Genomic DNA, 25,946 nt, shown 5'->3' with positions numbered 1-25,946 from the left:
GTATAATGCATAAGTGCATTACTCACTTGTTTTTTCTAAAAATTGTTAATCCGATGATTTTTTTTGAAAATATTTATGCATATATCTGAATTCAAATTTGTACGAGTTATTTTTTTTTTGTATATTTTTTTATATTATGAACAAAAAAAAAACGTTATTGCTTATTAGTGCATTTATACTATTTATTTTTAATGCACTTTTCTTGTTTTTAGAGCATTTTAATTCACTTTTTTATGATATTACATAAATATCTTAATATGCAGTCTATTTCTGGTACATCAGTTAGTTTTTTTTCTACCGATCCCTATCCTTTCATTTAGAAGTTATATATACACGACTTTATATTGAACGTATTAATTCTTCAACCAATTGGATTAAAATGTAAGTTATTCTTATTATTCTAAAATTTAAAAACCTACTTACATATTTTTTTAGCAATACAAAATATTACTATAAGTAATGAAATATAGTTAAATAATGCATAAATTATGTAATATATATTCATATATTAAACTTTCAAATTCAGTCATAGTTCATATTTCATATAGGTAAGGATAATTGCGATTAAAATTGAACCACAATAACGTGCACTTTTAAAATTATCAACATTATCTCAAACATTTAATTTTTATTTTATAATTTAAAAAATTGATACTTTTTTCGTTTTCAACAAGGTAATACTTATCTGAACAAGTTAGAAATTTACTACCTACTACATAAAAAAAAACTTATATCGTGGACCATTAAAATTTTTGTTTACCGTAGGTACTCCTTTTTTTTTCTTATACCGATGTCTCTACGCCTTGTTATTACTTATCACTAATAACATACAAAAATACATTATTTGAAATATTTATTTTGCACATTTCCAATAGATAGCTTATATATACAATGTATGAAATTGACATTTTAATTGATATTAACAACAACGGTTAAAAAAGCAATGACCACTAATCCGCCATTCCGGTACCTAGATCACTTGTCGATGATGTGCTGTTGTACATAATTAAATAAATTAATGATTTAGTGTTGCTTTTGAAGAAAATGTTGAACGTTGAAAATAAATATTTTAAAAAATATATAAAATAAGGCTGCTTAAATTCAACTCAAAACAATTATTACTGAATGTTTAAGTAAATACCGTGTTAGTCGTTCCAAAGATTATATTATTTACATTCAAAAAAATACATTTTTTTTTTATTACTTCCCTACTTTTATTTATATTTCAATATTTTAAATAATATTAAACTATTATGTTTTTTACAACTATTGTAAATATTCAATTCTAACTACAAAATATTAATTAAATCTGTAGTCACTCATATGCAAAATAATAATAATATAGTTTGTTTACTATTTTTATAACTTTTTTAATATGAATGTGTTTAAGAATTACTTATTAAACCAAATAATGTACAAATTTTAATATATATTCTATAAGTCTGTGACCCTAATTAACTGTTTGTCAATACCTTAAACAAAATATTCAATGGAAGTAAACATCATGATAATAGATACATAATAGTATTTAGATTATACTAAAAATAAATGTTTATTCATGCAACAATATTAATTCGATTACATAATAACTATCAATTTTATTGACAATAGGTAGGTACAACATGACAATACATTAATTTATTATTATTAAGTATCGACCCATTAATGCGATTTATTTTTATAAATATAAATTGATAATAATTGAGTAATTATTATTTCCATAGTATGACATATGTATATAAATAATCAAATTAATAATCCCATTAAGTATTCAAACATCAGCCATCTGTAAATAATTATTAAATAAAGGGAAATTTGAACACGTATATCGTTGTTTAATTAACCTTTCTAGGTAGGAAAATATTTGTACATTAATAGTAAATATCTAATTACACATATTATATTATGTTAAACACAATAAGGTAAATCTTGTAACTTGTAAGACCAAAAAAATACAGATAATTTACAGTAATTATACTATATCTGTAGTTTATTAAAATAATATTGATTCGCATAAATTATAATTTATCATATTGTTTCAAATTGAATAAACCCTTAGGTAATTATTTGCCTATATGGGCTATAATATGGCTATGTATTTAAATATATATTGTATAGTAAAAATTATGTCATAAAATAATATTTATTTCACGCAAATAAATATTACTTAAATGTTTAATTCAATTATTGAATTACATATTTAAAAAACTAAAATCATGTGATGAGAGATGGTAATTTTACACGTAAATATCCGACTACGTTGAAATTTAAACTTGATACGTTCTTACAAAATATTTGTGTAATGACACTCAATTTTTTTTTTTTTTTTTAATTACAGTATAAATGACATGGTTAAATAATGTAGAGCCTTGGATTACATTTTCAATTTTTTTGATAGAGGGAAAAAATTTGTACCAACATTGTTTTATAATTATTTAAAAATAATTTATTTACAATCTATTCATTGAAATAAAACATTGTATAATAATTATAAATTAATTTTAATGACACATAATATTATAACATACCAAAAAATATTTGCATTTATGATAATAAGCACTCGGCAATACCACCTAATCTTAAAGTTATCGAAATTTTAGGAAAAGAGAAACTAAAATAATATTTCAAAAGCTCAAAGAGAAATAAAATATTTTTAAACTATACAATGTGTATAAAATGCTATTATAAATATTTATTAAACATTTCAAGTATGTGCGACTATTCATTTTTAATCAAAACAAAAATAAAATCAATTTTTGATAAAATTGATTTTGCGTAAAAAAATCCGAATTTTCCTAATTAATAATTGCTATAGAAAATATATTGAAGTTGAAAATTAAAACATTTTTACTGTTTTAAAGGGTGATGACTGATGACAAACACAAAAAAAACTTCGTTGTAAAATCTCCGCTGATTATCTAAAATATGGTATCGGTAAATTATTGCATAAATGCACCTAATTTATGATACACTTCAGTCATTCCATGTAATAATTGACAGGTTTTGGCAGCATATTTATTTTGTTTTCATAAACATAAACTGTGTCCAAATTCCCTATATGCCATATAAAACTTAACACCATTCAAATAATTAATAATATTGTTTATGTTTTTGTGAAATAAATATTATTCATTATCATTATAATTTATCTTTATAACAATTTTGTTGAACTGTATTTGTTTGTTATTATTGCATAACAAGCCATAATGGGCGCGTTAGAATTTTTTTTATCGAAGTTGACACTTTATTTATGGAGATAATATTAACAAGTTTATCGATAATCTACCTATATAAATTTATATAAATGAATAGCAAAACGCAAAATATCCTTATATTTATATATAAACGTTATTTCACGTTTCTCTTATACGGCATATCTGTGCTAAGCCACTTTTTTAAATGACGAGTGTCTTTCAAGAACATATTTTTTTGCAATGAGTATACTGAATATTGTATCAAAGCAAAATCATTAATGTATCAACTAAAAAATGTTTATATTCATGAACTGTTACAAATTATAATAGGATCCATTCAGCTGTCTAAGCAAAATATAGAAACAAATTTATTTTTATGGTTTTTGAATCATAATTTACTATTGAAAGAGCATTAATATTTAAGAACTTGCTTTTTTAACTTCATATTATAGATACAAATTGACTGATGGATGGGGGTAAACAAATTGGTTTCCTTAATTTTTTTAATCTCAATAAAGCATTTGAAGCCAGCTAATATTTTACGATGATAATACTTTACTCTATTGTTCAGCTAATATCACCTACATTTTTTAATTTGTGTCTGAATAATTTTCCATTTATTATGTATTGCATAATCTAACGTCATTATGACTCTCTGTATAACTTAGTTTAAGCTACTATACCAATTAAGTCACATCATTCGATCATGGAAATGTTATAAAATTGTATCTGTAATAATTATCCACTTAATGTTGTATACAATTAAATTATTTTAATTCCAAAATTAACAATTTGAAGGTCGGTAACTTAAATCCGAATCAATAATTACCCATATAATTTATAATCTACAAAATTAATGTAAGACAAAATACTTTTATTTTACCATAAAAATGTGCTACCTACATAAAATAATAGGTATATATTCGTATATATTATGATGATGAATACTTGCAATTTGCATACTATGAAATGAACATATTAGTGAATAACTAACTTGCTAGTATTATATGATATTTTAAAGAATAAATATTAATATTAATTTAAATTAATAAGTGTATTAATTACCTATATTAATTATATATAAATATAAAGTATACGCAATAAATCATTTTAATAACATTAGGTTTCATCAAATTTAAACATAAAATTCATAAAACCAATTACACAATACACGTATTATGTATTATTTATGATTCACTACAAGCAAAGTAGATTGGATACCGTTCACCCCTATTGAGTATAATATAGGTACCTGAATACCTCATCCAATTACTCCATGGCAGTATCAAAGTTTTAAAATATCGTTTTGATTTCTTATTATTATGAAACAGCAATTTCGACAAAATATTAATCGCAATACATTATACACTACCTCCTCTTAGCGAATGCATCAAACAACTTGAATTGTACTAGAAACTTTATTGTTTTCAATTCCATAATCATTTTCGATAAAATAGCGAAGACTGAACGAATAACCATTAAGATAAATAAGTATACATGTTCTTTTTATAAAATTTTGATAACATTTTTAGTATTCATTTATAACAGCTATAAAATAAACTTCATGTTACTATACCCAGCATAAGTGTATTAATCGTTTAGAAAATAACCGTGGTCGAAAATTTGAAATCTATTTAAATCTAATAAAACTGTATGGAAGCTATATTTTTTTAATAAAACAACTAAATCAGTTATTATGATAATAAGACAGAAATATAATATATAGTATAATACTATAATTACATTATGCATAATATATACATTATACTTCATATTATATACATTATTTTATAGCTTTATATTGGATATAAAATAACAATTGGCAATCAATAAAGTGATTTTCATTATTTTTGATACATTTTATATTTATATACTTATTAATTTTGACTAGAACTGTATCTGAACTGACAGTAAAATACTTTGAGTTTTACATTATAAAGATACATTGCAAAATTAAAGCCATAACAATTTCCTACAATGTAGATTTGGATATTCTATACATTATTGGATTACAAAAAAATAATAGAATCGAATGCATGTTATGCAAGTAATAGGTAACTATTATATACTTGTATTAACAATGATAAGGAATAAATCATAATGTCGTATTTTACTATAGTATTTTTCATTTTTTCTTGAAATAACACGATATTGTTATTAACTTTTTATTGTATATACATTTTACTATATTAAAATAAAAAAAAATACATTTATTTTATACCAATAACAAAAACATTAGTCCGCTCACATAGTTGTTCATATTTATTTAACTATAGTAAAACATAATATTGAGTTCAAATTTTAACCCTATTAACACAGCTCAAAAGCATTCTAAATATTTAATTTTTATAGGTTCATAAAATATAAATAATAGGTATTTAAAAATACAACAAACGATAAATAAAATATATGTAACTGCGGTAGACAGTATACAGAATACATATATATTTCATTTGCATAATGAAAAATTATTATGCTATATTATGTTGAAAAACATAATTTATTTAATAAGTCCAAAATATTTTCCCTTGTTTTAAATAAGAATATTATATTATATTATTTTCATGGTAAAATGTATAAGAAAAAGTTTAACAGTAATACTATGCTATCATTATAATATATATCATGTGGTAAATGTGTACTACACTTAGTGTATTTTAAATTTTAAAATGTCTTTTTTTAATCTAAATGTAACACATTTGGAGATAGAAGTTGACGACATAGTATATGAATCGAAACACACAATTCGCATTAATCGTGTACAATTTTGCATCCTAACTTTTTATTAGTTTGAAATGGTTTTAAAATTGTATGGCTTTAAAAATAATATATAGAATGATATTCTCAAATTGGCTATTCGAGTTTTGTTGAGGTCAATGAATCTACAACGGTTACAACAGCTTACAAACGTCCGTTTATGCAATTATATACATATACCAGAATCTAACAAACATAACCAACTATATTACTATATGAGTTAAGAAACCGCAATGGTATTACTTAATATATATTCTAGCTGATAGAAAATGATCAATAAAAACTTAAAAATGAAATAATATATATAGCAAAAAATTGTATACCTAATAATAATAATTGCATTTATCATTGGACTATAATAGTCCAGCGTTTCTCAAACCGTGGGTTGCAAAGTGAGAATTTTTTTTTAATTTTATAGATTCAAAGATATTTATGTTGTTTTATACTGTATAAATACGAACTATATAAACTATAATTTGCTGTAATCTAGCATAACAGGGAAGAAGAACACACTAAGCATACCACATACGCCTTATTATTAAAAATACATTTTTTAAATTATATTCAACAAACACAACCTATGAACCTATAAACTTTTTAGAATAAAGTAATAAAAGTAATAAACAAATTTTGATTTTTAGGACTACTTTTCGATGGTGTAAAAGTGAAACCGTGTGGGTCGCGATAGATTTTTAGGAGAAAACTTGGATCATGGTCCTAAAAAGATTAAGAACCACTGGATAATACAATTATAATTTATAGTGTGTTAATTATTTTAAAATAACCATTTATATTCATTTTTAATTTTACACAAAAGGTAACCTACACTTACCTATATACAATTGTATGTATCAATTGTCTGTTTTTTAAGAATATAACGAGTGTCACTGAACAAGTTCACACAAGGACCAATTGTAGTATTATAGATCTTGTTGTATAGTACTATAGTAGTATAGTCTATAAAGATGACTAAAAATGAATCTTAGTTAATATATTTTATTATACTTATAAATTAGTAGATGCCTGTGTATAGGCGTATATTATAATCTATTAATTTCTCATAACGTTTATAAGTGATTGATTCGAATCATTACATCATTGGTCATTCTTTTTAATATAGGTACTTATATACAAACAATTAAAATATTCTGTACGATAATTATAGAAGATGATTTGAGTAAAGTTGCATTAAAAAAATGTACTTAGCATAATTTTATTTCAATATAAACACATATTATATAAAATGTTAGACATTTTATACATTATATCTAAATATACGACTAATTGGCGTTACTCGAAGAATAAATCTATTTTATAGTTATTATGAATTTATGAACCTTATTTACTCGTTAACGCATTAATATTATTTATAAATATTATAATATATATTATATTATATACATACTACATACATACTCAATACTCATAGGCAAGCGAATAAGGACATCAGGATGCGCTCTTACCGCTACAAATTAATTCGGGATCAATTTGTAATTAAGTGCTTATCCCAATATGGGATACCTGTTTAATGTCAGACTAATCATTTAATTGGAAATAAAGAATACAATATATAGTTATTGTGTTATAAGTACTCTTCATTATTTATTTATTATTGATTTTAATGGGGATGAAATATGAACTACGAATTTAATATTAATTATCATATTATTATATTAAAGTTATATAAAAATGTTTACTGTAAGATTACGCCTGGTCCGAGACTACGCATACTTATGAATATACTCAATGATTGATATCAATAATTATTGACTATTGAATAAAACTTCGTAAATTTAGGCGTAAACGGTAGGCAATTTAGAAAACATTTATGTGTTCAAGTGTGAATGTCGAATATCGTTTAGAAATACGATAAACCTTAAAGAATTACTAAGTACTCGGACAATGCATCTATCTCATTAAGAAAATAAATGAAAATGGAATATCAATACAATTAATTTAATTGTCGATAAATTGAATTTGAGATCAATAAAATTGTAATTTCTCAAGTACTTGTATTTTAATACTAAACGCACTTATTTTTTTAATTAATCAAATATTTACTTCAAATTAATAAATAATTAAGAGAAGCAGTAGCGTTCCAAGGAGTAAACCAATAGAGAAAGCATTGATTAATTTCCCTTGACACCTATTGGTGACCTTGCCTAACCCTATTCGTAGAAAGCATGTTTTATCACATCTTATTTACGATCTAATAGTTCTATATTTTGTCATTACATTTGTCACATTGGACATGTAGGTCACACTCGTAAACACACCTTTAAATAATAACACATAGAACCTTCCTCTACGTAGCTTGTATAAGTACAGTTCATAATACCTAGTCAGCTGGAATGCATTTCAAGTCGACCTCATGTATGTCCAATTCTAGGGTATTTATCGCAATTTGTAGTATCAAGTATAATAATTATGTTGCATACCTAAATCATGATTTACAGTATTTTATTGTTAGATATTATACTTCAACGTGATAAATTATGTGTCATTCTTCATTTATGTTGATAAGCTATAGCTAAACAAATAAATATTGTGACGATGGTAAAATAAATAATATATTTTGTACTATATATTTTTTTTAACTTTTAAAACATCTGTTAATACAAGTGTTAAATAATAATGCATGTAAACAGATACTAGGGCGTTTATTTAAATAAATAAAGGGACTAATAGCTTTTACAACAAATAAACTGGTGTTTCTACAGCCAACTCCCTCTACAATTCATAAAGGAAAATAGAGAAAAGAAAAAAAAAATGTCTTTTCAAATACAATCAAAGTTTATTATAGGTCAGTCATATTTATTTAACGTACCCATCAAATTCCAAATGTTATAAACAAAGTCTCCGTCTATATATGTCGTATTTACCATTTAATAAATACATATTAGTTCTGATGGATAAAATCAAAATAGACACACTAACAATTTTAATGATAATCAATATCTTAATAATAACAAATAATTGTAATATAATAACTATTATTAATTTTTTAACAATATACTACCTACTAAAATAGTAGAGTAATATAGTTATTTATTGTTAAAAAATATTAAGCGCTATTGTACTCTGGCATCTTGTACATATTTAAAATGTATAATTTATTATGTAAGAGTATTAGGAAGGCAACGATTATTTGTTTACAAATACAAATCGTACACCGCGCATTGTCGACTATATTTATTTTCCCCAGCTGTTCGGCCAGACTAATTGAAATAAACTGCCTGCGACTTATGCGAATAAAAAAAAAATAGACAGGTCAATTAGGTTAGGTACCACAGTTATTTATTATTTTTTTCACTGCGTTCAGCTCCTTAGCTAATAATAAATATAATCTTTTAGTAAATTTCCGTGCGAGAATTTTTTTCTTCGCCATTCATATTAAGGACATAGACACGTGGTTGTCAGTATCGTCAATGCCTTAGTATATAGGTATTAATCAAAATTTATTTGTTTAAAACATACCACCTATCTGATATTTCTTATAATTGGTACCTTCTCTACAAAATAGGTTTACGAAAGTTCGAGGTAACCACAATTCATACAGCGTTATAAATATACCTATATATCTTTATTTTTAGCTCGTACCACATTATGCAACTATTATTATAATTTATAACCGTGCACATGTTTACAGGTTGCTGAGACCACGTGACGAACACAAGATGCGTCACACTGAAGTTGTAGGTTTATGGCGGCCAACGGATCCGCCGCCGGGAGGAAAGACTCGTGTATCCCGAGCCACCGACCAAGGGGCGTCGCACACGTCACACGCCCACAAATTTGTCATCAAGTCCACGGCCATGATCCGCCAGTCGAGTCTCACTAGATTCATCGTCAACAAGAAGAACAATACTGGTGACAAAAATTACCTATTGGCTATTTCATATAATATCCGCTCTACCCTCAATAAATAATATCTACCAAAAAATAATAATAATAATAATAATAATAATAATACCTATTATAACCACTATAAATAGTATATAATTTTGAGCATAATAAACTAATGAATACATGACGTATAAAAACATAGTTGATCAATTCCTGTCAATTGTCAATTATTTATATTTAATCAAATAATAAAAGCAATAAATTGTATTGAGTTAATTTAAATCATCTGAATTTTATAAAAAAAAACATTGAGAATAATACTCATTTTCTAGTTTTCTACATAAGTATCCTAGGGTCAGATTTTTGAAAAATATCATACAAGTTTCGCAGAAGATTTAATATGAAATAAATGTTGAGAAATGTATTTGCGTTCATCGCCGTACACAGCTATCGAAATAATTTGAAAAAATCAGAAAAAAAAGAATGATTTTAGTACTTGCCAATAAAAACGATATCACGTTACGATAGCCTATAATGTCATTTTTAAAGGAATATTCGAAGAAAAATATTCGTGAGCTTTCTGTTTTAAAATAAAAAAGAACAATTTATGCCCATTAGGGTTGGCTATTATTTTGTATATGGGTAATACGCCCAAATATTATAATAATTACACTCAATACTATATGCACGCATAATACATAATATGCTTTTGTATACGTCATAAAGCCACGTTCATCCTAACATTAAAACTGGTATAATAAATGGTTCTGAATACTTATACTATACTTTCATATGTAGGGTTAAAAAAACATTTTATTCATGATTTGAATAATAATTTAAATAAATATTTGTGTATTAAGGGTTATAAAATATGATACGCATTACTATTATAATACTGTTAAAAAGTAAATTATCAAATAAAATAGTCTATATAAAGTTTAAATGAAATAATATATGTAAACGTTTATTATACAATATTTTTTTAATGAATTTTGTTTTACTTAAGACAATAAAAAATAAAAAGTAAATACAGTGATTTACTTTTGGCACGTATATTATAAGTAGTAGGTAAGTGATGCATTCTATACCAATAAAATGCTGTATTATTCAAAAGGGTTAAATTACCTACATTATTATTACGTGACAATGTGACATTGTGACATGCTAAATTATCAACGATATACGCATGTATAGATAATTGATTGATAAATTGTTACAAATTATTCAAAGTCAAATACATATCGTTTCGAAGCATGTTTTAAATTTCAAACATTAATAATACCTAAAAGGATATAAGTATGCAATAACCATAACTACTCAATTCTTTCAATAAACATACAGCAATAATTCTTTATAATAAAATAACTAATCTATGTTTATCTATCAAAACAAATACTCAAACTCTCAAAAACATACACAATATTTCAATTTAAATATTAAATTAAGCCAATTGACATCGTTAATGATCGCTGCTTAATACATATAGGACATAGATACCTACCTTTGTATACATAATATTAGAGGCATAACTTGCTTGAATATACCTATGTATTTATTCATACTTACCGATAACGTTATTCTCATCACCATTGCTCGTCTTAATCCAGTTTACGGCAAGATTAAATGTAATGCAATTGTTTTTTTTTATAAACGAATGAACATGTTAAATAGTTCAGAATAATGAGACATTAAAAATGTCATTATCGGTAGATAAGAATTACAAATTATACTAAATACAAGTATAATAGGAAGTACATAATATTATTACTAGTGAGTGCCTTTTTACTATATTACAAGTATTGATTACAAGAACATTATAATTAAAATACCTATACATACTTGATAAATAAAAGTGCATTTTTTAACAGAATAGATTAAATTACATTTTTTTTTTTTAAATTTTCATTTTGGTTATGCATATGACTTTGATGAAGAACTATGACATCTCTTTGACCTCAACCTAACTTAAATTAATTTAGTTAATCGTTATATAATACATTAGATAAGGAACTAGCATCTGGGAGGAGGACGTAGTACTTACCAAAAATAAACAAAAACAAATTTTTTAATAATTTATTGCGTTCTTTACTAGAAATTAATCTTATATAATAAACTACTTAGGTCTTACCCTGACGAAGCCCCAATTTAGGTTCCAGTCAAAGTAATACACGTTTACAATATAAGGACTGTATAATCAATCTTTCTCGAAATAAATATATTATTCAAATTCAAACTTGCAACTTGCAAGCTAGATTTTTTCATATGATACAGTATCTATAAATCGTTAGAAACATTGCTGAAAATACGTTAATCAATTAAAATACCTCACCCGTGACCAAATCTCGTAATTTGGGCAGGATTAATTTGCACTAACTAAAAAAAAATACAATCTATTTTAAATAACATAACGTAATATTTGAATTAGTTGTTGGTTGTTATAATCGATAATTAGTAAGCACATATATTTTTTTTTTTTATTAAAATACTTTGAACCATCAGCGAATAACATTTTATGGCTTGAACATATAATAATATATGCAAGTCATGAGAACTTCTAATTGATTACAAAAAAGTTATAGTTATAACCCTAAATCATATTTTGTATTTTTAGATTATTTTATGTACTAAATACCTATATTATATAATTTTAATGAATATAGTTATGTGTCATGTGTGTACATTTTAGCTATTTATAAGTAGGTAGTATTATACTTATTACTTATACTCACAAACACACATATATTGTAATTAATTATTGATAAATCATCAATGACGTAGTGCTGCAGTGGTTATTTGAAACGCGTGTCTGTGCGACAGATACAAGTACACTTACAAATTACAATCAAACGCAAACAACCTTCGACATGTCGCAAACTAATAAAATACCGAATAATACATCGCTACACTGGACATAATATATTACACTATATCGCAGTTATATTATACTTCTAAATTCAAACCAAATTTCACTTGATTTCACTGATGATCTCGTGTCAGTTAGCTTATATTCCTCATTTGGTCCGATAGTAGATCACTTTAGTGACCGTGTCATTTGAATTGGTGAATAAGTCAGTCGATTCACATTGAGACCGCATCATTGGGCATTTCACTCATTTCGGTAACCTTTTTTTATCTTGTATATTATATACTATTTAATATAATAAAAAAACAGCAAAACGTTATAAATGTTTTAATGTTCTCATGGAGAGACCCAGGATCAAATACAATAATAACATCGTATCCAAGGCCGTGTCTGAGGAGGGGTTCAACCCCTATATAATATTATAATAAAATTAGAACACAATTTTTAGCTTAAAACCCTCCCAAAATTAATTTCCAGTTACGGCCTTGAATTCGTACCGAATAATATATTAGTACCACATTTTTAAGAATCTTAAAAAAATCCTAATAAATGTTTCGGTTACAAACGTTCTAAGCGCATCATCTGCAGCCCATGAATTATAGTGTACCTAGATATTGTGGTTCTTCTATAAATCTGCAGTCCGTGACTCCGTATTCGGGAAACCAACTTAAACTCAATCGAAAAGACCGCCGTCCACGTCGTTTTTTCATATACGGTATAACTCGCGGCGACCGAGTATAACTGCAGTAGTTTTTTGAATGACATATTCAGTATAGACGCTTAGCGTATATAAGTGCATAGAAAAATCCTATGCATCCTATGTCTTGTTAAAAATAAACTCGTGAAGCCATAGCATATTCTAATTTATAAATATTAATTAAAGTATTATATTATTATCAATTGTTCCCATTTGCCATTTCCTACAAATCCTTCTTTATTTTGCCACGACGATAATTTTTAGATTTGCCTCTTGGCGTTTTTCTTGAAGTTTCCTGTTAACTATTACTCTACTCTTGATGTACCTACATATTATATTGTCTATTGAAAGTTCAATGTTGAAGTATTAAAGTTTGTTATTCATGCATCGTGGTACAATATCTCTGTATAATATTATCATATTCGTAATTTCTCACTCCAATAAGGTTTTTGTTTCTTCACATTAACAACTAGAATATAAAAATAAAATATATAAATAATTTATAATAATTTTATATTTGTACTTATATTTTATTGAACATTTAGTAAGGTATATCTGACATATTATATTAAATTATGCCTATAACGGTAAAATGACGTTCGTCACACATTTGAAGGGGAATTATTTGGTTATATGAGGTTATATATACCTACAGATATTTTACAAACAATACATCCATACAAAATTACAATTTTAAAAAATAACAAAAAGTTTAAGAACAGATAGTATTATAATAGGTAAATAATATATATTACACATGTAAACAAATTAAATACATTTGCAAGTATAATATGTTAGGTATTATATTTTCATGATGCCCTTATTCATATGTAAAACGAAAAAGAAAATAATTTACTGGCGTCAAAGTAAAATTTCTTAGAAAAATAAACTGTTCTTAGAACAAAATAGCTGCAGCGCACTTACATCGAATAATAAACACCCAGAATATTATATGCATGAAAATATTTTTAGAAAAGATGGCTTAAACGCTTAAAGAAAAACATAATAGTACCTGTAAAAGACTATAAAGGTTACATTTCAAAAGCTCTATAATATTAAGTATAAACCAATAACGAGATTCAAAAAATTTGAATTTTGATCACAAATATTTTTGCTGTTTAACTATAACTATTTAAGCGTCTTAACTATTTTTTTTTACGATTCAAATTAAAAGTTTAAAACTAGCATAGGTACTTAAACATAAATGTGTATTATTCTTAATTCATATAAATAATAAATATTATTAAAAATGTAAGTTGTAATAGAATAAATTTAAATATCGAGAGAAAATTAATTAAAACATCATTTTTTTCTTAGTGAATATTATTATATATTTCTACAGAAACTTAGGTAAGTTCCAATTATAATTGTACATAATATCTAGAATTCACGTTGGTAATAAACAAGATAAATACTTACTTTTTATATACCTACTTATTTATACATTATACCATAAATACATATCTAAAATATAAGATATAGCAAAAATATTTGGTATATAAACACTAAACCATATACATTTTTGGTACCTAAGCCTAACCTATTTTCATTGTTTCATTTTACGTGTTCAATGTCCATCTTTCGGTAGGTATTCTTTACTTAAATAATTGGCACTGTCGGCTGTCCTTTAAAAAAACACAAACACGATCAGTAAACACTTAATGATATTGTTTGACACTTTTATGCAGCACTCGTATTCATATTGGTAGGTTAAAATAAAACATAAAAACCCCCGTACAATAATCACAAAGTGTGAAATCTGCTATACATAGTTTAAGAAAAAATACTAGAAAAAATTCCTAAAACGTTTGAGTATTGATTGTTTCAATTTCTATTTTAGTTTCACAGAATCCATAAAAACATAAATCGTGCTCTTTGAATTCAAAAAAATAAATCAATTAATATTTTACAGCTATAGGTACACGCATTTTTATTGTTCGTTTTCTCGTTAGAAGTAAAATTATTAAGATTGGTATAATGGAATATAATATTATATAATCCAGTAATACAGTTCATAAAATTAGAATTTCTTAAGTATAATTAACCAAATAATTTTGATTTTCAGAATTTTAATAATAAAGTAATCTCTAAAAATAGGTTATATTTCACATTCGTATACATAACCTTAAGTAATATTAAATAAATTAAAATGTAAAATGGTAATTTCTTAATAGTTTATACTGTTTGGAAAGTATATTTTGGACTTTTCCTATTGAAAAATATATTCTATGTATACCTATATATATATATATTTATATAAAATACTTTTTGGTGTAACAAATGTAAAGTAGGTTTGACAACAGTTTATTCAACAGTTGTGTAGGTACTATAGGGAAAGTTTTTTACTGTGCTGTGGTTTCTCGTTGTATTCTAATATAATATATTCCCAACAATTAATCCAAAATAGCTAGGTAATATATAATACATCATGGTTGAAGTAAATAGGTATCTAATTCTAAACACTCTATTTAATCATTTGAATTAATAACATAATAGAATTTATTTATTACCTATTTATAAGTTAATTGGTTATATAAACGCGTAATTGATTAGATAATACTGTAAGTAATAGTCGACCAAATATTATAGTCGGTTCGTTAAACTAAATGGACGATTTGCGTTTCGACGGCGGCAAGGCTTCTCGATGAGGTTCACTTTGTAAATTTAATGCGTTTTAATTTTTATAAACGTAGGTGGATAATGAAAAAACACGTTCGATAAACAATTAAAATAAGCAGAAGTCTCGTACATAATATATGCGAGATACCCTAGTGTTTTAAACGAAAAGGTCGACGGCCAAAATATAACAAAAAAATCGTCTAGAATCACATAATACTGTTACCCCATCAATAATCGTATTATTATTATTTAGTGTGTACCTATTATAAGTCCATCGACTACGGGGATACGATAATAAACCAGGCACGTATACGGGGGGGGGGGGGGAAATTTTGGGGATACAACCCCCCCAGAAATAATTTCTAGTAACGAGGAAAAAGTTGTTTTATTATGTTGCGGCACAATTTGTATTGCTAAATTTTTTTTATATACGTGCTTGTAATTAACGTAGTCCTACCTATTATGTAATCTATCGTATATTGTATAATCGTCATCTGTTCGTATTAAACGTGAAACGGATTCGGCGGGAAAAGGGTTGTCGATAACCATTCGAAGGAGGCTCGAACCCGGCGATAGGCACCGCCCCCGCACCACGATTTCCGCCACGTGAGTAGACGGTGCAGAATCGCGTGGTTTAATAATAGCATTGTTACGCTTCGAATCGTTGCTGTGCTCTGTGAACCCACGACGTTGCGTACGGTTTTTGCGCGGGACGCGAACCGCGCGCACCCGCACTGACGGCCGTGCGGTCAAGTTGCCGGCACTGGGGTGGCCGCGCTTCAGGTGCTGCCACCCGCGCGACCGTCGGACGGCCAGTACGTCGCTAGATCGCGCACATGTACACTAATCTACGGCGCTCGCCATCCATCGCGCGCGCTATTATCTCTGGCCGCGGCGGAACACACTTACCTACCTATTATTTCCTCCGTGTACCTAAATACAATATTATATCGGCACGGAAATATTGTTATTACACATATTATTACTATTATTATACATGAGACGTACGTACACGCACGCACACAAGCTCACGTACACGGTCACACTCACTCTCACCACAACACTGCAACAGACGATATTCGCGCGCTCGGCCAGAAGCACCTTCCCCCACCGCGCGCGAGCGCTTTAAGCCCTTCATGCCCCGCTCCATCGTCGCCACCCCCCCCCCCGCGTCGACGACGCACCGCCGTATACTTTTTCCCAATCGAAAAATCACATCACGCCGCCGCCGCCGCCGCCGCCGCCGCCGTCCGTCCACCACCGTCGCGATTCTCTCTTATCCGCCGCCGCCGTTGCCGCCACCGACACCGACACCGTTCGCGTTCCGTGGTCGGGTTTTGTTTTGATTGTTATTATTATTTTTATTTATTCTCGATTTTTTTTTTTAAATTTTAAATTTTTTTCACTCCAATGGTTCATCGAACGTAATTACGGTGGATAATCTAATCAAAAAAAGGCGCTGCAACAGCGATATCGACGCCGCAATGGCCGGTAAGTGGTTTTCGTAACGTTTCCTCTCTCTCGCCTCGCCGCCACCGCCGCGTACGCCGTTTACTTCTTTTCGTCGCCGTCGACAACTACCCCGGGCGGCACCTCCGCGACGTTATCGCACGCTTTTCCGCCTAGCGCGATACAAGCACCACCGCCGTCGTCGTCGTCGCCGCGTTTTTCGCCCGACCGCGCCGTCATCGCATCGCCGTTGCGACTACGCAACCACCGCCGCATCGTACGTGTGTGTCGTCGTTCGCCAACGTGACGGACGAGACAAGGCCGATACCCGCATTCTGTGCTTGTCACGTTTTTCCGCCGCCGTCGACACTTCTGCGCGCCAACGTTTCTAGGTCACACGTTCGCTCGCGCACATGAGACTATCCGCTGCTCCGGTGCCGACCACAATGACTGACGACGCAGAGAACGGTAAGATGGCACCGTAAAATATCCTATCGTTGTCCCTCCGTCCAACGGTGCCACCGCGATGTAGTCGTCCGGCGTTACCGTCTTGGTGTTCGATACCTAGCACGACGTCAGCTGACCCATTGTCTTCGATACCGTGTGCCTGTAACGTTTCTCAACTCTACCGGTCGCGCTTCAATCTCACTTTCTCCCATGTCTGTACGTAGGTCCTAGAAAACTGTACCTTCATGTATGGCCAAGATCATCTGAAAGCATTCAACACTACCTACCTACCTATTTACCATTCACATGGATTAAACACATCAAATATCTGTTAGACATATCCGCCGTCCACTAAGTTTAGTCTGGCTTCAGTATAATATAACCTTCTATTCGAATGCATTTTGCAATAAGTCAATGATATGTTTCATTTCGTTGAAGTTCACAATAGCTTGCCTTTTTTGAATAATACAATTTGAAATGGTAGTGAAGTTTGAATACTCTTATCACTAATGTAATACCTTGAAGTTTGAAGTGAATTCATCTTTAACTTTAACAAATATCTATATTGTAAAACAAAGCAATTTAAATAATTGTACAATGTTTTAACTTGATTTTATCAGAAACGCATTTTTCATTCTGTCTACTTTTACATTGTTTGTAACATATTCTTTAACCTAAAAATATAACAATTTCATAATCAAATATTTATTTTTAATGTTTTGATGAAGTTTATTGGCATCTGTATTAAATTTGTAAATAATTAAAACAGATGCTGCTTGTATATTATTTTACAAAAATTTTACTATTAATCTGCCAATCTCTAAATCATTATAAATTTATTTTTGCAGGAAACGGTGAGATTCAATGGTGTTTCTCACAAGTTAAAGGCACGTTGGAAGACGATGTTACAGAAGGTAAATGTATAAAATGTTTAATTGTTCCTCAATTATAGTTTTTCATAATTATTTTTCTGAACAGCTGATTTAATTTCCTGTGTGGAGTTTAACCATGATGGAGAATTATTGGCGACTGGTGACAAAGGCGGTCGAGTAGTAATATTTCAACGGGATCCTATGGTAAGTAAATAAATTAAATTTTGGTTTAAATATCTATTCAATCAGTATTTATTAAAACTATTACCTTTCACCCATAATTTGAAATACCTTTGCCATGTTTAAAAAGTTTTTATCTTATTCCATTGATTCTGTTATCATAACTTGATTACTTTTGTGCAATAAACTTTCAGAAGTTCCTTTTAGAATTTGGATCTAAAGAAGCTGCCATAAATATTCTCTATTTAAATCTGCTGTACAACTATGATTGATTAAAATTTATAGTACAATATGAAACCAGGTATTAATCTAATTTTATATGTGAAATAGATGAAAACGGATTTAAAATTGAAATATATTTTAAAAAAAAAAAAAAAAAAAATGTTCAGACTAATTAATTATTTTTTATTATTCTTTGATTAGGTATAAATTTACAAATGTAATATTTGTTGCATAAAATACCAATATTAGAAAAATAGTTAAAACATGAGTGATTTTACTTCATATTTATTTTTGTATAATTACAAAATTAATCAAAGTAAACAAAATCTAAATCCATACTTAATTAAAATAAATAATAATAAAGAAGTGTTGCACTTAAATATCCTGTATTTGATGGTAAGGAATTAAAATGATTTTTAGTAATAACAAATAAAAGTTTGACTTTTTTCAAGGTTGTAATATTTTATTTATTATTTAGTTATTCTAATCATATATTTAACATTACAGAGTAAAACATGTATTCCAAGACGAGGGGACTATACTGTATATAGTACGTTCCAGAGTCATGAACCTGAATTTGATTATCTTAAGAGTTTAGAAATAGAAGAAAAAATTAATAAAATTAGGTGGCTCAGACGTAAAAATCAAGCTCATTTTCTATTGTCTACTAATGGTAATATTATAAAAACAATATTCATAGTTATTTTATTTATATTAATTTGTGTTGGTGTTTTAATATAGACAAAACCATTAAATTGTGGAAAGTGTCTGAAAAAGATAAGAAAATTGAAGGATATAATACTAAAGAAGACAGTGGTATTATGAGGGATCCAATGAATATTACTTCCTTGAGGGTATGTTTTAGTATTATTATAATTTAATTAACTATTTAAACTGAGGTGTTACCATTGGGTTGTTTCTTTTCAATTGTATCCATTTACCTATAATTTTTTTGTCAGTTTCTGTTATCATAATTATTATAATAGTATAATATTAAATATGTATTTTTTTAAATAAAAAAATAATTTGTAGGTACCAGTGTTAAAGTCAATGGAATTAATGGTTGAAGCTTCTCCAAGAAGAGTATTCGCCAATGCTCATACTTACCATATTAACTCAATCAGTGTTAATTCTGATCAAGAAACCTATCTGTCAGCTGATGACCTAAGAATAAATTTATGGAATTTAGAAATCACTGATCAAAGTTTCAGTATCCTTTTACATTTATTTGCTATTTAATTCTATAATTTTTAAATATGAAGTACAAGTATTTTTCCTTAGTGTAAAATACTAATAGATATTGTTGATATTAAGCCAACTAACATGGAAGAGCTCACCGAAGTCATAACAGCAGCTGAATTTCATCCGCTGGAATGCAACTTATTTGTATACAGTAGCAGCAAGGGTACAATTCGTCTATGTGATATGCGATCTTCAGCATTGTGTGATAAGCATGCTAAATGTTAGTGTTCAAAATAACAGATTATTGATATGTAAGAACTTAAAACAATAATATTATTATTTTTGTAGTGTTTGAAGAACAAGATGATCCAACTACGAGAAGTTTCTTTTCTGAAATCATATCTAGTATATCCGACGTGAAAATTTCCAATTCTGGTCGTTACATGATGTCTAGAGATTATATGACTATTAAGGTTTGGGATTTACATATGGAAACTAAACCAATTGAAACATATCCCGTATGTATACATTTTATTATTTTATGAATTCTAACATTTTATTATAAAAAATAATTTTTAGGTGCACGAGTACTTGCGACCTAAACTATGTTCATTGTATGAAAATGATTGTATTTTTGATAAATTTGAATGCTGCTGGTCAGGCACTGATCAATATATTATGACTGGTGCTTACAATAATTTCTTCCGAATGTTTGATCGAGCAGCTAAACGAGATGTCACATTAGAAGCTTCTAAAGAAATTGCTAAGCCTAAGACAGTATTGAAACCTAGAAAAGTATTTATCTTTGTTATCAAACAATTAATACTACTTAATGTGTTCTAATTTAATTTTTATTTCTAAATTAGGTGTGTATAGGGAATAAACGTAAAAAAGACGAGATTAGTGTCGATTGTTTAGACTTTAATAAGAAAATTCTTCACACTGCGTGGCATCCGAATGAAAATATTGTTGCTGTTGCGGCCACCAATAACTTGTATTTGTTCCAAGATAAATTGTAGCCTTAGCTCTGACTACCGCTTTCATTGTCTTTAAAGTATATTAATTTACCATTGTAAATACATCATATACTTATTTATATTATTTAATTTCAGTGTCTTAACAAGATGGGATTCTGATTGCGGATTAACAAAATGTATAAGAAAATATACACAGTGTTGAGCTTCAATAGCAGAGGATAAGATTCTGGTATCTTATGTTATTCAACAATATTGTACAAAATATAATGTCTCCTCGGAATCCCCTTTTTGGATAATACTGCTCGGCTCGTTTTATACATCTTTTTTTTTTTTAATTCCCCCTTCCCAAAATTTATTTCTATTAGTTTACAGTTCTCTAATGAGGAATTGCCTTCATTTTATATATATTTATTAATTATAAATTAACATAAAATTTTTTTTAGAGTAAAAATTACTTCTGTATAACTTTTCTACAAAAAAATATTTAATTATGTTTAGTGGCGAGCCCAAACATTCAATTTAATTATATATATAAAAAAAAATTGTACCAGTGATGCGTAGATTATGCGATCATTTATATATTTATTTATTTTTATGTACATACCAATGTTTTTTATGATAATAGTTAATGTGTAAGGTTACAAAAACTCGTGAAGAGTAAAGGTCAAACACTAATGAAAAAACAAAGAAAATATATTTTCTATTATTTTGTTTCTTGTTTGGACTTCGCCAAGCACCATTGATGGACGGATATAATTTTGTTGAAAATCAAATTAAATTTAATACACGTAAACTAATTATTAAAAAAAAAATGTGTACAATAACTTAAAAAGATGATAAAAAGAAGCCTCGCATCTGTTTTTGATGGGTGATGATAACGGCTATTGTTGTTTTCTCTTTTTATTTTTACAAATGCTAAATTTATTTTTACGCCCGTGAATTTTATTTTCTGTACCTATTTATTGATAATAATAATAATAAGTATTAATTGACTCGAATTAGATTATTATATTTATTATTCACATTCTGATATATATTATTATTATTATTGATATTAATATTATTTGAATATGTGTGCACATTCAATATCTTCATACCTGAGATCTATATTAAATTTGAACAATATTTAATTGTAATGAACAACTTTGTGGTTTATTAATAACTAATAAGGTAAAGTTACTGTTTTTTCATCAATTCAGTTACATGAAAAACATTTAATTTATAATTTAAATACAATCTGCTGAAGATAAAGATAAATTCAATTTTCATTGTTGATCTTCATTTTACTTCAAAATCAACAATGGTTACAAAAGATTTGTCATCTTTATAGTTCACTGTAATAAAATATAAAAACTTGTCTACTAGGCAATATAATGCACTCGTGGTATAGAAAATTGAGTGTATTTAAAAAAAAAATAAGTATATAATTTAAAAACTGTTTTAATTGACCTTATTGGCGTTTACTAAAACAAATTGGTAATTATTAATTTGTTCAAGGCCAAAGTTAAAGACTTAATTTCCTGATTGCGGGTGAGGCTTCACATGTGTTGAATGTTGAAAAAACAACTTTACTGAACTACGTTTTGAATTTTTAATTGATAAAACAATGAACGATAAGTACCTATTACAGGTTTGGCTTTATTTACCTAAACAAGCGATTGTGTAAAAACCATTACCATCGCATAACTATAGTCGTAAATCGTAATTACTCATGTTCTCTCCTAGTAACCTGCCACTTACAATTTGGGTTCATTGCCCTTTCAGTAAAATAATAAAATAGGTATTATTTTAATTAATTTTTTTTCGAGTACACGAAGGCATGTGGTTGGCATTATTGTTTATGTTATCGTCGTGGATGCCGGGATTCAAGATAGTGTGGTATCGCGATCAGCCACAGTTTAAAAAAATATCTTACTTACAATTAGTCCGCCCTTAAAACTTCAATTATTTCAACCTCCTCCACAGCTATCGTGTTCTACCTTAAACCTATAAGGAACTAGTTTTTGTTCCAAATTTAATTGATTTAAAATTTATTGTCCCAATGCTTATTCATTCAAAATAATATTTGATCCACAATCTATTCATTAGGTATTGTCACTTTCAAATATATTTTTTTGTCTTATGACTCATTATACCCAATTATATTTATTCCAATGTTTGTTTAGCCCGAAAATATGTGCCATTATGCCAATGGATTTATATTAAACAATATATCTATTATTTTGATTAAACATTGATTGAAACGAACAAATGTAGCCATTGTAGGAATAAAAATAATTTATAATACCGATATTATTTATTACTCGAGATCAATCCCCGATTGAGGGAGCACACGATCAATATAAAACGCTTTCGACTTCATTAATAGATTGAAATATAATATTTTTAACGGACTAGATGTTGTATCTATACGAAGAGAGTAAAACATTATTTTTTAGTCAAATTCTTTCAAAATTGATTCCAAAACCTACTACCTTTATATTTACACCTATATGTTAGATAATATAAACAATATACAATATAGTATATACCTACCTACGATATATTTAAAAAAAAAAATAGTATATATTAACGTATCAGTTCATATCTCATCATTTTTAATATCATATAAATGAAAAGTGATTGGCCCTGGAATATAAATTTAAGTTCATCAAATTATCAAACCAGATCTAAATTACAAAATGTTAGCTAGGAAAATAGCTAGGTCGATTTACATCCTAGTGAAGTGTTAGATACAGCTATATAGGTATTAGATTTAGATGAGCACTAAACGAGATAGGTAAATTCGGTCCCAAATGAGTAAATTACATTGAATCGATAAATCTGGTCCAGGAAAAAATATATAAATTAAAATATATGTAGTTTTTATAATATCATATTCTAAATAATGAATATATATATATGGTATAAATAATTAAAAATTGAGTCCAGGAAAAAAATATTAGTACGTATAAATATCATGTTTTAGATAAAAACTTAAGGAGATTGGAAGCGGTGATTTTCTGTCTTTGTCTAACACACACGCAACATAGCATTATAGATGTGTTCTATTTCCAATGTACCGATTGATATAATGAAGCGATAAGAATTCTGAATACAGATTTGAATTTGTCGTCAAGTCTACTTGAGATCGACTTTCCCACATTTTTGATTTTGTCCCCCCAAAATCCTAAAAACGTTATATTAAAAAAGAATAATTAAAAAATTGACATATTTCAATTTTTGGAGTAGTAAAAATCAAAAAATTAAAAATGTGGGAAAGTCGATCTCAAGAAGACTTGACGACGAATTCAAATCTGTTTTTAGAACCATATTTAACAAATTCCTATCTAACAATAGGTTTACTAGTACCCTATACGAGTATTTCATCATTTGCACCATTAACTATTAAGTGTTTTTCTTTACCAAGTGTAATTTTCTATTTTTGTATTGTAGGTACTTCGTAATTTCATACATGTTTCAGACTGACTGTACCTACTCTGCTTGTAATAGTTCATCCACAAAACAAAATTATTCAAAAGTAAATTGTATAAATAGGTACCTATTGATATTTTAGACCTAGTTGCGCCAATGGTTTATAGCTGGGATCCAACTTATACTATTACTTACTGGTTACTACCTTTTTATACTCGAGACTCAACTTACCGCTTTCAAAATGAATAAAAATTATCGTGGACCCGATTAACTTATCCCCGTACTGAAGACCTTTTAACATATACCTACCGGCTACTTATACACTTATATTGTGCATATAGGTAAAATCTTTTATATTTATCCTTTTAATTTAGTTACTGTTATACATAGTACAATAGTACATACACATAGTACCTATTTCGGTATTAGTATAAATACTTTTTTAATCTTTTGAAAATGTGCTTATGACGAGTGATACTTTCCTATACACTGCTATCTAAGTCATAACCCATAGGTATTACAAACTGCCAAATACTTTGGAGGAGGACTACAGAACATTTTTTTCTTCGATTAACTTGAAATAATAATTATTAGTGTAATGATTAAGAATTATGAGAATCAGTGGCGTAATTACGGGGGAGGATTTTGGTGTCGTACCACCCTCCAACCATTATGACTTTTTTTTAAAGACTGGTTAACTAATTTTATTTACTGATTTAACAATAAATATTAATGAATATTTTGTAATTTTTTGTTTCCGTGTGACCCGTAATGTCATATGCGTTCATACGTTTATTATACTGAAATTTTACAATAAATACAATTTTTTTTCGGGGGTGGGGGTATTAAAACATTTCACCCTCTTCCACCACACACAAACATGACAAAATTACACCACTGATGAGAATCACGTATTTTCATTAGATTAAAATACTCTAGGAATTTCTTCCAAGGCAACTGAAGAATGAAGATTCAGCCGATTCAGGTATACATATTTACAGGGCCGGCGTAAGAAGTATTGGGCGAAACCATGTCTTGGCGCCTTTAACAACCCCCTCCTCCCTAGTTTTAGTAATAGTAAAATTAAGTTTTTAGTAAGTTAAATAAAATTAGTATGTAGTTTATGTCATAACTTTAAACTTAACCTAAACCTAATCATACAATATTGTAATAAGGTTATACATATTATTTTATTATAGCGTATAAAATTACCGCATTGCGTAACGA

General features: G+C 27.9%; 1 protein-coding gene across 5 annotated transcripts in view; it reads left to right on the top strand.

Annotated features, from left to right (window-relative positions):
• Positions 1–22,306, top strand: part of LOC113551765 (protein phosphatase PP2A 55 kDa regulatory subunit) — a 71,073-nt gene extending 48,767 nt beyond the window's left edge. Inside the window, exons 1-11 of one of the 5 annotated variants that reach the window (XM_026954230.1) lie at positions 9,629–9,821; positions 18,721–18,786; positions 18,851–18,948; positions 19,654–19,819; positions 19,888–20,000; positions 20,179–20,356; positions 20,444–20,608; positions 20,677–20,846; positions 20,908–21,123; positions 21,195–21,382; positions 21,441–22,306. In XM_026954230.1, the coding sequence (XP_026810031.1) occupies positions 9,629–9,821; positions 18,721–18,786; positions 18,851–18,948; positions 19,654–19,819; positions 19,888–20,000; positions 20,179–20,356; positions 20,444–20,608; positions 20,677–20,846; positions 20,908–21,123; positions 21,195–21,347 (1,518 nt within the window). In that variant the 3' untranslated portion in view covers positions 21,348–21,382; positions 21,441–22,306. Of the gene's footprint in view, positions 1–9,600; positions 9,822–17,203; positions 17,468–17,496; positions 17,894–18,720; positions 18,787–18,850; positions 18,949–19,395; positions 19,543–19,653; positions 19,820–19,887; positions 20,001–20,178; positions 20,357–20,443; positions 20,609–20,676; positions 20,847–20,907; positions 21,124–21,194; positions 21,383–21,440 lie in introns of those variants that run through there. The other 4 variants (XM_026954231.1, XM_026954233.1, XM_026954232.1 and 1 more) reach the window with 4 other exon arrangements.
• Positions 22,307–25,946: the final 3,640 nt, after the last annotated feature.

This window comes from Rhopalosiphum maidis, chromosome 2, assembly GCF_003676215.2.
Source record: "Rhopalosiphum maidis isolate BTI-1 chromosome 2, ASM367621v3, whole genome shotgun sequence".
In the NCBI taxonomy this organism is placed as follows: Eukaryota; Metazoa; Arthropoda; class Insecta; order Hemiptera; family Aphididae; genus Rhopalosiphum; species Rhopalosiphum maidis.
Note: the sequence above shows the minus strand (reverse complement) of the source record. Positions and strands in the feature narration are given on the sequence as shown.